This window comes from Tamandua tetradactyla, chromosome 11 (genome assembly GCF_023851605.1).
Source record: "Tamandua tetradactyla isolate mTamTet1 chromosome 11, mTamTet1.pri, whole genome shotgun sequence".
Classification (NCBI taxonomy): Eukaryota; Metazoa; Chordata; class Mammalia; order Pilosa; family Myrmecophagidae; genus Tamandua; species Tamandua tetradactyla.
Window position 1 is genome coordinate 80,489,182 of NC_135337.1, and position 14,211 is coordinate 80,503,392.

Here is a 14,211-nt window from a genome sequence, read left to right on the forward strand (position 1 = left end):
AAAGAAATCCCAGGCCCATCCACAGTCACTCCCCCAAACCCCTCCCTAGCCCTCAGTAACCACCCATCTAGTTTCTGTCCCCATGGATTTGCCCTTTTTTGCGTATTTTGTGTGAATGGAATCAGACAACATATGGCCTTTTGCATCTGACTTCTCTCCCTGAGCACCATGTTGTCAAGATTTGTCCATGTCATTGCATGGATCTGAATCCATCCCTTTTCACAGCTGCGTAATATTCCATTGTCTCAATGGACACCACTTTGTTTTTCCATGCATCTCCTTATGTACACATGGGGTGCTTCCACTGTGCAATGTTTATGCATAATTCTTCTATGAACCTTTGTGTCCAAGTTCCTGAGTGTTCCCCTTTCCCTTGGGTAGATACAGAGGGCCGGAATTGCTGGGTCCTCTGGTAACTCCATGCCAAATCTTTTTTATTCGTATGCTTAATTTGTCGTGTTGTTGTTGTTTTGAGAAAAGCTGTAGGTTTATGGAAAGATCACACAGAAAATACAAAGTTCCCACACATCCACCTTCGTTTTGAGAAGCTATGGTGTTGTTTTCCTCAGTGGCGTCACCATTTCCCTTTCCCACCAGCCGTGCGTGAGGATTCCAACTTTGCCACGAGAATAAACTTTGAAATCTTTAAACACAGCCTAGAGCCTTGCGGGAGTCGGTGCCCAACGGATGCAACTGTCTCCCATGCTCCTCCTCACTCTTTGGGCATGAGTGGGCTGCTCGAGGGCAGCACCGCCGGCTGCCTACTCGGCCCCCCCACCCCGCAGGCCACACTCACCAGCCTTTCCAGGGTGGCCGTCAGTGTCCGGTAGTAGCCCGAGGCCTCCTGCTGCAAGCTGCCATCGTACTGGATGCCCTGCAGCTGGGCCGTGTGCTCCACATCGATGCCCTGCATAGAGAGGGCAGCTGCGGACGAAACCGGGGCCCCATGAGAGAGCATGGCCCAGGCAGGGGCTGGGGGGTGGTGTCCCGATAGGTGGGGTGGCCCGAGGTCCCCGACAGCTGGGACGGTCCCCTCTGCACATGTTTTTCTGAGCAATTCTTACCAGCCCCCTCTCCTCAATTCTCAGCAGTATCCTGGTTTCATGGGTGGATCTGTGTCCCCCAAAAGGCTATGTTTCAAGAGCTAACTCCCAGTCTCTGGGCATATGGCCTTATTTGGAAATCAGGTCGTGAGTGATGTGATTAACGGAATTTAAGGGTGAGGTCCTGGGGGCGGGGGGTGGGCCTGAATCCATACGACTGGGAAGAGAATAGAAGAGACACGGACGGACACACGGAGATGGCCGTGGGCACACAGGACAGAGGCTGGAGAGAGGCGTCCACAAGCCAAGGAAACCAAGGGAGGCCGGCAAACACCTGAAGCTGCAAGAGGCAGGAAGGAGCCTCCCCAAGAACCTTCCAGAGCCCTGCACCAGACTGGGGCCTGCAGCTTCTCTAAGTAAATGCCAAAAAAACTCAGGGGACTTTCCCACCACCTTAAACCTCCCTGGCGTGGGGTAGGGGCTGTGGGGACAGATGACATTCAAGGGGCATATTGTCCCTGGAGGTGGCACCCCCTAACACCACCCCAGGGGGCTCCTGCTTGAAACACTGCATCAAAAACCCACAACAGCAAAAAAAAAAAAAAAAACCCTCCACATAATCAAAAAAAACAAGGACAAGAATAGCAACCACAGGACAAGTTTCTAACTACCAAAAAGACATTGGAACCGCCGAAATACACACCAGCTAAATAAAAGATCATAATTTAAAATTTCAAAATGAAAGTAGCGACTGCTTACACCGTAAAAGGTGAGTCTGGTTCTATATATTGTTCGAATCTAGCAATGGGATGTTTTCCATCCAAGAGAGACTACAAATAAAGAAAAATGCATAAATGATTCTGTAGAGCAAATTGCCCACGCTCTGCCTCCCAGCTAGTTGGACTTTTAATTTTAAAATCAACATAGATTTGCAGGAAGTTGCAAAAAAAAAAAAAATGGTCCAGAGAAATTCCAAGCGTCCTTTGAGATGGCTTCTCCAGATGGAAACGTCTCTGACTAAATGTTTAGGCTCCCTCTGGGAAAGGGTTGAATTTTAAGGGCTTTTCAAAGGCATGCTGTGATTCCTGGGGCCCTGCTGAGGGCTTTACTTATCTGTTGTTTCCAAAATGCATCTGTGTCTCTAAGTGTCAGCCTCTGACCCCTGCTTCTCACTAACGCAAGTATACACACAGACACACACGGGGAGCCCAAGTTTTACTGCACTTGACTCCTGCATCCCTGAGGGAGTCTCGGTCAAACGTATCAGTCTTTGGAACACTCTGGAGAGATCAGGCAAATTTTTTAAAATATTTAAAAAAAGAACCCAATATGTTATTTTGCCAAATGAGGGCACGTCCCCCAAACTACCTATAGCATTGTTTCCTGAGACAAAGGTGATCTTAATGTCCAAAAACAAAACCGTAGTAAGTGCATCACTTCGAAGTAAGTCCGTTCGCGGTCAGCCACGCCCAACGGAACTTCCTGCCATGATGGAATGTTCTAGATCTGTGCCTGTCCAAATTGACGGCCACCAGCCACATATGGCCTTTGGGTGCTTGGAAGGTGGCTGTTGAGACGGAGGAACTGAATTTTAAATTAAATTAAATTTATTTAAATTTAGATAGGCACACGGAGTTGGTAACTGCTATATATTGGACATTGCTTTTGTAAAACATACAAGATGAACATTCTAGATATAACCTTTTTTTTTTTTTTTTTTTTTTGCATGGGCAGGCACTGGAAATTGAACCCGGGTCTCCAGCATGGCAGGTGAAAACTTTGCCTGCTGAGCCACGGTGATCCACCCTAGATACAATGTTTTAAAAATGGAAATAGCTCAGTGTTTCTCAAGAGGACTGTCTAAATACATTCTCTACATTAACACTGAAAGGACTTTAAAACAGATTATTAAAGGACAAAAGCAAATTTGGGGAAGATGTGCAGATTCTGCAACCACTGGTGCAACAGCTACGTGCTGTTCTAGTTTGCTAGCTATCAGAATGCGATATTCCAGAACTGGAGTGGCTTTTAAAAAGGGGGATTTAATAAGTTACGAGGTTGCAGTTCTAAGGACACAGAAATGTCCCAATTACAGCAAGGATATAGAGCTGTCCAATCTAAGGCATCCAGGGAAAGATACCTTGGTTCAAGAAGGCTGATGAAGTTCAGGGTTTCTCTCTCAACTGGAGAGAGGCACATGGTGAACAGGGCGACGTCTGCTAGCTTCTTCTCCAGGCTTCTTGTTTCATGAAGCTCCGCCAAGGGCATTCTCTTTCATCTCAAAAGGCTGCTGGCTGATGGACTCCGTAGTTCTTGTGTCTCTGCTGCCCTCACTGTTCTCCTGACTCTGCTCTGTTGCTTTCCCATCATTCTGAAGCTCTCTCCAAAATGTCTCCTCTTTTAAATGATTCCAGTATACTAACTGTGCTGGTTTAAAAGGAAGTATGCCCCCTAGAAAAGCCATGTTTTAATCAAAATCCCATTTCATAAAGGTAGAGTAATCCCTATTCAATACTGTATGTTTGAAACGGTCATCAGATCATCTCCCTGGATGCTGTGATTTAGTCAAGAGTGGTTGTTAAACTGGATTAGGTAGAGGCATATCTCCACCCATCTGGGTGGGTCTTGATTGGTTTATGGGAGTCCTATAAAAGAGGAAACGTTTTGGAGAATGGAAGACTCAGAGAGAGCAGAGAATGCTGCAGCACCACGAAGTAGAGAGTCCACCAGCCAGCGACCTTTGGGGATGAAGAAGGAAAACGCCTCCTGGGGAGCTTCATGAAACCAGAAGCCAGGAGAGAAAGCTAGCAGATGACACCAGGTCCACCATGTGCCCTTCCCGATGAGAGAGAAGCCCTGACTGTGTTCACCATGTGCCTTCTCACTTGAGAGAGAAATCTTGAACTTCATCAGCCTTCCTGAACCAAGGTATCTTTCCCTGGATGGATGCCTTTGATTGGACATTTCTATAGACTTGTTTTAATTGGGACATTTTCTCGGCCTTAGAATTGTAAACTAGCGACTTATGTAATTCTCTTTTGAAAAAATCACTCCATTTCTGGTATATTGCCTTCCAGCAGCTAGCAAACCAGAACCGTAATCAAGACCCACCTGGAATGGGTGGAGTCACATCTTCTTCCAATGAAAGGTTAAAACCCATAAGCGGGTGAGTCACATCTCCGTGGAGATAACCTAATCAAGTTTCCAACCTACATTATTGAAAAGGGATTAAGAGAAATGGTTGCTCCCACAAGACTGATGAGGATTAAAACATGGCTTTTTTAGGGTACATAAATCCTTTCAAACCAGCTCCCATGCAAAAATACTAAGCACTATTTATGGAAACATGTACAGTTGATCCTCACTATTCAAGGATGCCTTATGGCAAAACTGCCTATTTGCTAAAATTTATTTGTAACCTGAGTATCAATGTGCATAGAGATTGTGCAGCTGCAGGCAGATGTGGGCACAGTAACACAAAATCTGAGTCATCCGACTCACACATCCCCAGCTCAAGTCCAACAAGGCAAGGTGCCGCCTTCTGGTCTCGTCTCTCACCCTGTAAACAAGAGTCCTTTTCACAGTATATTTAGAAACACGTGTTTTCAAGTTCTGTGCTTTCCGTGGCTGACTTCGCTGGGTAAAATGGCCCCGTGTGTAGCGCCGAAGTGCTGTCCAGTGTCCCTAAGTGCAAGGTGGCAGTGGGCTTGATGGAGGAAATCACTGTGTGCTGGATAATCTCCATGGACGCAAGAGTGAAACTTCTGCTGGTAGTGCATTCACTGGTAATGAGTCAAAATCTTATTTAATGAGCTGTCTCAATAAGATTTATGATTAATCTTGATATTCTCACAAGCAGTGTGGATAATCAAAGCTACAGGCTGAGCCCCCAGTTTTGGGGTTTGTTTGCGTGAACTTAACCCCACAAAGGATAGGCTAAGCCTACTTAAAATTAGGCCTAAGACTGCACGGGACATGACTCCCAGGGGTGTGGACCTTCCTGGCAACGTGGGACAAAGATCCTGGAATGAGCTGAGACTCAGCATCAAAGGACTGAGAAAAACCCTAGAATGAGCTGAGAATTAACATCAAGAGACTGAGAGAACCTTCTGACCAAAAGGGGGGAAGAGTAAAATGAGACAAAGTGTCAATGGCTGAGAGATTCCAAACAGAGTTGAGAGGTTATCTTGACGGTTATTCTTATGCATTAAGTAGATATCACCTTGTTGTTCAAGATGTAGTGGAGAGGCTGGAGGGAATTGCCTGAAAATGTAGTGCTGTGTTCCAGTAGCCATGTTTCTTGAAGATGATTGTATAATGATTTAAAGCTTTCACAATGTGACTGTGTGATTGTGAAAACCTTGTGTGTGATGATCCTTTTATCTACTTTGTCAACAGACGAGTAAAACATATGGAATAAAGATGAATAATAGGGGGAACAAATGTTAAAGTGAATTTAGAGTGAAATGCTGGTGATCGGTGAGGGGGAGGGGTGGGGGGTATGGTATGTATGTATTTTTTCTGTTTTCTTTTTATTTCTTTTTCTGAATAGATGCAAATGTTCCAAGAAATGATCATGATGATGAATATGCAACTATGTGATGATATTGTGAATTACTGATTATATATGTAGAACGGAATAATCAAAAGATATGAATGTTTGTGTTTGGTGTTTTTTGGTATTTAAAAAATAATAATAAAAAAATTATGAATAAAACTTCCTTAAACTTATGTTATTTGCATGTAAATGCTATCATAAAATGCTCAGGAGGATTCTACAAAATTTTCATGCACTATGAATATTTTCCAGAAAGCTACAATCTCCAGATGGTTCCTAGGTCAGATAAGTCCTGGCACCAAGAGGGACCAGTCTTTCCAAGAACATCAACCAGTTCCATCCCCTATCCTATACTGTTAATACTCCTTTCCAACATGAAAAAGTTAGATTGGGTTTAGCCCAAATACCCCTAAAGACTGGGGAAAAAAATCAAAGCCAAAAGTGGAGTTTTAACAGAGAAGACAGGATTTAACAAATGAGTATGACTGCTGAATCATTATATCGATATTTCTTTTTAGTCTCCAGTGTCTGGAGCAGCTAAAAGGAAAAAAACTAAAATTGTGGAATTGTAACCCATACCAAATTCTGAAATCTGTTCTATAACTACTTGTTACAATGTGCTTTGAAATTTATCTTTTTGCATATGTTACATGTCACAATAAAATACATTTTTAAAAAAAGGGAAAGGGGAATAAAATGCTCAGTAGGCAACAATCCTCTTTCTAGATGGAGTTCTCTAAAAAGTTGGTGAAACAAAGAGCTGCCTAGGAAATCCTTGCATGCAAATTCAAGGAGGAAGCAAAGGATAGAAGGGGTCTTTGGCAGAAGCCCACGTAAAAGGAGGTTCTGTATGGACTGACTAATAAAATGTAATGACCCTGTGTCCTCTAAGAGCAGAGGTTTTGTTATTTGCTAATCCAGTGTTCCTGGTGACAATAAAGAACCGCAAATAACAACCACAAATACCGACATTCAACTGTAAATGTATGCAAATGTGTGTTGTAAAACCACTTGTGATAAAATTTGCCATAGAAATGTCAGAGAAAAGAAGGGAAAGGTCATGATCTGTGATGTTCCTATTTCATACTTTAAAAAATGCAACTTTTCGACAGACGAGTAGAACACATGGAATAAAAATAAATAATAGGGGCAACAAGTGTTAAAATAAATTTAGTTTGAAATGCTACTGATTGATGAAAGGGAGGGGTGGGGGGTATGGTATGTATAAATTTTTTTTCTGTTTCATCTTATTTCTTCATCTGAATAGATGCAAATGTTCTAAGAAATGATCATGATGATGAATATGTGATAATATTGTGAATTACTGATTATATATGTAGAAAGGAATGATTGAAATAGGAATGCTTGCATTTGATATTTTTTGGTATTTAAAAAAGTAAAATAAAAAAAATTTTTTTAACTTTTTTATTAAAAAAATTAACAAAACATTTAGAAATCATTCCATTCTACATATATAATCAGTAATTCTTAATATCATCACATAGTTGCATATTCATCATTTCTTAGTACATTTGCATCGATTTAGAAAAAGAAATAAAATGATAATAGAGAAAAAAAAAACTATACGTACCATATCCCTTACCCCTCGCTTTCATTTACCACTATTTCAAACTGAATTTAACATTTGTTCCCCCTATTATTTATTTTTATTCCATATGTTCTACTCTTCTGTTGATATAGTAGCTAAAAGAAGCATCAGACATAAGGTTTTCACATTCACAGAGTCTCATTGTGAAAGCTATATCATTGTTCAATCATCATCAAGAAACATGGCTACTGGAACACAGCACTACATTTTCAGGCAATTCCCTCCAGCCTCTCCACTACATTTTGAACAACAAGGTGATATCTACTTAATGCCTCCAGGATAACCTCTCGACTCTGTTTGGAATCTCTCAGCCATTGACACTTTGTCTCATTTTACTCTTCCCCCTTTTGGTTGAGAAGGTTCTCTCAGTCTCTTGATGTTAATTCTCAGCTCATTCTAGGGTTTTTCTTAGTCCTTTGATGCTGAGTCTCAGCTCATTCCAGGATCTTTGTCCCACGTTGCCAGGAAGGTCCACACCCCTGGGAGTCATGTCCCACGTAGAGAGGAGGAGGGTGGTGAGACTGCTCGTCATGTTGGCTGGAGAGAGAGGCCACATCTGAGCAACAAAAGAGGCTCTCTTGGGGGTGACTCTTAGGCCTAAATTTTAAGTAGACTTGACCTATCTTTTGTGGGGTTAAGTTTCATGTGAACAAACCCCAAGACTGGGGGCTCAGCTTATAGCTTTGGTTGTCCACACTGCTTGTGAGAATATCAAGAATTCAACTTGGGGAAGTTGAATTTCTCCCCACTCTCACCATTCCCCGAAGGGAGCTTGCAAATACTTTTCCAGTCACTGATCAAATCATTCTGGGATTCATCGGGGCATCACTCTGGACAAACCAACAAAATCTCATGTGCTACCTGAGATTCCAAGTACTTAGGACATTCAATCAAACTATCTACATGAGTTATATTAGGAAATGCTCTAGTCAAAATATAAATTTTGTAACAAATAAACATTTGTTGCTTTAGTCTCACACATAAAGTGACATTTTAAAGTATTGATTATCATCTATTTTTAGCACCCTGAAATAATGACAATCCTCTGTTCTTCCTCATGCAAAAACATTTTTAAAATTTGTACATTGTACATTTCACTATTGTTATACACTCTAGGCATTCCTAGATTATACCATCTCGATCTTTAAAATCTATCTTTCTTTCTGATTTCATTTATGTCCCCAGCCCTTCTCCCTCTATCATTCTCACACGCAGCTTCATTCAGTGAAAAAATAAAAAAGTAAAAAATACTTTTGAAAAAGTGTAAAATATCCACATGATTCAAAAATCGAGCAATACTGAAAAGTATATGGCAAAAAAATTCTCCCTTTCTCACCTGTCAGAGTCCTCTTCTGTCCCTCCCAAGACAATCAATTAGACTCTGAAGCTTCCTTCCCAAAAATAATTTATGCACATAAGCAAACTTTTTCTTACCTGCTCTTCTGCACTGCCCCTTTATTTATTTTTTTTTTAACTTAGTGTGCTGGGTTTGAAACTGTTGTGGACCCCAGAAAAGCCAAGTTCTTTCATCCTCATTCAATACTGCTGGGTGGGACTGTTTCCATGGAGATGTGACCCACCCAATTATGGGTGGTAACTTTTGATGAGATGGTTTCCATTGAGATGTGTCTCCACCCATTCAAGGTGGGGTTGCTTACGGAAGCCCTTTAAGCAGGAACCATTTTGGAAAGAGCTTCAGAGCCGACACAGACAGAGACCTTTGGAGATGCCTAAGGAAAACACCCTGGGGGAAGTTGTTTGAAACCAGGAGCCAAAGGACCAGCAAATGCCAGCCACATGCCTTCCCAGATCAGCCTTTCTTGAGTCAACATAACTTTACTTGGATGCCTTACTTTGGATGTTTTTATGGCCTTAGAACTGTAAACTTGTAACTTAATAAATTCCCTTTTATAAAAGCCTTTTCATTTCTGGTATACTGCATTCCAGCAGCTTTAGCAAAGCAAAACACTTAGGGACTTTTGAGATCATTCTATTCAAACATGAAAGGTGCCTCCTTTGCCAGGCACAATCTTGTATGTTTTCTCTTAAATAATATAAATATCATACTCGTATGAGAAAAAAGACAGGGAGCAAATATGATAGCTGAACGACTGTTGATTGTGGCTGGTGGGAATATAAGCAATTACTCTTTTTGAATACTATTTCTTCGTACTTTTCAAATTTCCCAACATAAAAAGAAAAGTTCATTCCCACCACCCTTATTTTACTCCCTCTCACCCCAGCCATGAAAAATCCCCCTGGGAACCCCGTTCGGTTGGGAAAGTCAAAAGGCACCGTGACTTTCTCCCCTCCGCCCACCGTCCATTCACCCCACTGGACATTTTAACCATGTGCAGGCCTCCGGCCTCAGCGATCTCAGCGTCACCCTTCACCTCCGAGCATGGACACTCGCACCTGGCCTTTCGATTCTGAGATCATTGCACAGATCCCAGAGGGGCACGTGCAGGCATCCAAGCTCGAGTCTCCTCGGCTTTGTGAACCCCGCCGGTTCCCCGGCCACTTACCCAGGAGGATGCCCAGGGAGACGATGACCACGCTCACAAACCCGACAGTGGCCACAGCCGGCCGGCAGCACGTGGCATCTGGGGTGGCAGGCGCCTTTGTTGCATCGGACACAAATTTTAAGTCTGTGATGGCGGACTCCATGGTTCAGAGATGCAAGGACAGAAATCTAGATGCCAAAAAGGAAGGGGGGACAGAAAAAGAGATCAGCACTCCAGGGGTCCCTGTGGCCCGAAGCTGGGGCCTTCAATGTGCACACGTGAGTGACCAGCCAACGTGCTGCAGAGGAGCCCACTGAGAAAGGAATAAGAGACGGATTTAGCAGGCCTACCGGTGGGGGAATGGCGTGTGCAAGCTTCCCGCAAACCGCTGGGGTTCACTGCCGGAGAAAAAAGAATAGACAAAGAGCATTTTTAGCAAATACAGTTGATTCTGGCGATTTGCAATCGTTAGGCTCAGTTTGCGGAGGCAGAACCACCGCTCCAGGGGAAGACTTGGGGCAACGTCACACAGCATTGTGTCAACCGAGAAATACACAACCTTGTCTTAGGTGTGTCCTTTTTTTCTTTTCTTGAACCTTTTGCACATTAAGGATTTCTATCAAGAAAGTGAAAGTATGACCTACAGAAAATATCTGCAAATTACATATCGGACAAGGGTCCAGTATACAGAGTATACAAAGCACTCTTACAACGTAATCACAAAAAGGCAAACAACCCAATCAAAAGTCAGGTGAAGAGCTTGATTAGACATTTCTCAAAAAGATATCTAAATCACCAACGAGCACATGAAAAGATGCTCGACGTCATTAGGCACATTAAGGAAATGCAAATCAAAACCGAAATGCAGTACCACAACACATCCACCAGCAAGGCCATAAGGAAAAATAAAAAAACAGAAAATATCAAGTATTGATGAGGACACAGACAAATTGGGACACTTGTACCTTGTTGGATGGACTGTAAAATGGTGGCGCTACTGTGAAAAAAGTTTGACAGTTCCTCAAAAAGTTAATAATAGAATTACCATATGACCCAGTAATATTTCTAGATATATACCCCTAAAGAATTGAAAAGAGGCACTCAAACAGTACACATACATGGATGCTCATAGGACTGTTTACAATGGCCAAAATGTTTGTGTGTCCTTCTTTAAAGACGCCTTTTTAATTTATACGCAGCCAAAGTTCTCCACCTGAACAGACTACCCTAACACACTCTCTTAAATGACTCAAAAGCATTTGTCCTAGTGTTCTACAAATGGTCATGGTGATGAATGCACAATTATGTGATGATACTGCGAGCCACTGATTGTACACTTTGGGTGGACTGCATGGCGCATGAAGGTATCTCAATAAAAATATATTTTTTTAAAGAAGGCATTTGTCCTTATAGGGCAGACATCCTCTGCAGAGGGCATATCACCTCCAAGAGGGCAAAAAATGGACTTGGCATCCTTTTTATGTATATCACACAAGTATGCGGACATAAACAGATACAGGATATCCGTGGTATTAAATTTTCAAGGGGGGTGGAGAGAAAATTAGGAAAAAATGTCTAAAATTGCCCCATAGTGTAAAAATAATTTTCAAAGGTTGAAAAACACTTCTATAGTAAGATACTTTCTTTTTTCAATGTACTAAATTCAAAAGCAGCTTAGCCAAGGGGATTCTGGCTCAGGGCCTCTCTTTTTTTTTTTTTTAATCAATGAAAGTTTATTATTGCATTTATCATGTAAATCTGTTCTGGATACAGTAATAAACCAGACAGGCATATTCCTATCTTGTGAAACCTGCAGGGAAAATAAAGAGGAAACAAGTAAATACTCATATCTCTTATCAAACATTAAAATTCTAAATGGACTAAAAGCTACATGTAAGTACAAAACTAGAAAATTTATTAGAAGAAAATAAAAGAGGGTAGGAAATGCTTTTTTTGATTAAGCAATGTACAAGCACTTACATCTTAACATACATACACTCCATACATGGTGTATAATCAGCGTCTCACAATATCATCACACAGTTGTGTATTCATCACCATAATTTTTTAAAACATTTGTATCACTCCAGAAGAAGAAATAAAAGGAAAAACTCATACATACCATACCCCTTACCCCTCCCTCTCACTGACCACTAGTATTTCCATCTACCCATTATATATATTTTTAATTTTAACATTGGTTTCCCCTATTATTTATTTATTTTTAATCCGTATGTTTTACTCATCTGTTCATACTGTAGATAAAAGCAGCATCACACACAAGGTTTTCACAATCATACAGTCACATTATGATAGCTATATCATTATATAATCATCTTCAAGAAACATGGCCACTGGAACACAGCTCTACAGTTTCAGGCACTTCCCTCTAGTCAGGGCGTCTCTTGAGGTCACAGTGGAGACACCAGCCAGGGCTGCAAATCTGAACGTTTGACCGAGGCTGGAAGACCCCTTCTAGGATGGCTGCCTCCCATGGTGGCTGGCTAGAGGCCACGATTTTCTGCCATGTAGACCTCTCCACGGGGTGGTTTGAATGTTCTCCCAATATGGTGGCCGGCTTCCCCGGGGTGGGGTAGGGGGGCAAGTGACCCATGCAAGAGCAAGGAGGAAGCCACAGGACCTTTTGGGACCTGGTCTGAGTCGTCCACCACTGGTCACCCCTGCCACGTTCTATTCACTAGAAGCAGGCCCCTAGTTGCAGCCCACACAAGGGAAAGCAAAGCAAGCTCCATCTTTTGAAGAGAGGAGATCAAAGAATTTGGGGACATGTTTTCAAATCACCCCTGGCTCTCCTGTCTCATTCATTTGCAACTCAATCTGCAAAAGAGATTCTGGATCTGGACACTTGTCACCATCTTTGCACATTCCACTCAGAACAGATCACCACCATCCCCTCTGGAGGGCCAGGTCTCCTGCCCCCTTCCCTGGCCCCCTGCAGTTGTGCTCCTCCTAGCCATTTAGGGGTCCCCTTGAAATGTAAACTATGTCATGGGGCCCACTGCTAAGAATCCTCCAGTAGCCCAAGAGGTCACAACCTCCTCACCCCTGCCAATATCTCCAGTTCTATCTACTCTCTCCATCTCTCACCCCCCTCCTCCCACTACTATCTTCAGAGGCCACAAGCATGACACTGTGCCAGGTATTTATTTTCACTAGAATCTAAGTGCCATGGGAGTTAGCACTAGGGGTGTGTTGGCCCATGGTCAACAACCAGCTCTTTGGTGGAAGGAGGCACTCAAACAACTGTTGGATGAACACAGCCTATAGAATCGTCACCAACATTGCATTGTTTCTCAGGTCAATCCAGTTGGATCACTTAGTACAATAGGACCATTTTGTAAATGCATACAGTGAGCAGTTCCTTCCTATAATTTATATGAAACTTGCTGTTTACAGTAGATTCACCTGTTATATGTAAATAAATTTAACATTGGAGAGGGTCAAGAGGGACAAAAAGGATTCCGATCCAGAGTACTGACCTCCCCTTAAAGGTAAATGTCTAGGTAAATAATGGTCTAAGAGACTAAATCTGACCCCATGGTTGCTTGATAAATAAAGTTTTATTGTAACATAGATATGTTGTGCTGGTTTGAAACTGTTGTGTACCCCAGAAAAGCCATGTTCTTTAATCCTGATTTAATATTGTAGGTTGGAAAACTTAGACTGGATTGTTTCTATCAAGATGTGACACACCCATCTGCAGGTGGGACCTTTTCATTTAGATGAGATGTGACTTGGCCCATTCAAGGTAGGTCTTGATTAGTTTACTGGAGTCCTTTAAAAGAGGAAATATTTTGGAGAACGCTCATGGCCGACAGAAACACAGACATTTGGAAAGGTTTGGTGTGCTGAGAGAGAGAGCGGATACCTGAACACGGACGTTTGGAGATGCAGAGTCCAGAGGACATTGCCAAGTCCCTTCCCATAAGATGTTAAGCAAACAAGAACCCACAATTGTGTCACAGAGGAGCTAAATGAAGGCCCACAGATGCTTAGAGAGGAAACCACTGGCATCAGAAGCTGAAGCAATAAAACCCAGAACAAGGATCAGGAGACGGCGGCCATGTGCTTTCCCAGATCTTGAGTCAAGGTATCTTTCTGCGGATGCCTTACTCAGACATTTATATGGCCTCAGAACTGTAAACTTGTAGCTTCATAAATTCCCTTTTTAAAAGCCATTCTATGGCGGGCCGCGGTGGCTCAGCGGGCAAGAGTGCTTGCCTGCCATGCCGGAGGACCCCGGTTCGATTCCCGGCCCCAGCCCATGTAAAAAACAAACAAACAAACAAAATATAATAAAATAAGAAAATGTTTAAAGATGTTTCCCTTTCTTCCTCCTTTCCTTCCTTCTATCCTTCCTTCCTTCTCTGTCTTTCTTTAAAAAAAAAAAAAAAAAAAAAAAAAAAAAAGCCATTCTATTTCTGGTATATTGCGTTCTGGCAGCATTTAGTAAACTAAAACACATGCCCATCTGTT

General features: G+C 42.3%; 1 protein-coding gene across 1 annotated transcript in view; it reads right to left on the bottom strand.

The window, feature by feature from the left end:
* Positions 1-14,211, bottom strand: part of TMPRSS9 (transmembrane serine protease 9) — an 82,783-nt gene that overhangs the window by 45,004 nt on the left and 23,568 nt on the right. The window contains exons 2-3 of the mRNA XM_077121235.1: positions 9,736-9,902; positions 797-924 (exon numbers count right to left, since the gene is read on the bottom strand). Coding sequence (XP_076977350.1) covers positions 797-924; positions 9,736-9,877 — 270 coding nt within the window. The 5' untranslated portion in view covers positions 9,878-9,902. The remainder of the gene's footprint in view (positions 1-796; positions 925-9,735; positions 9,903-14,211) is intronic.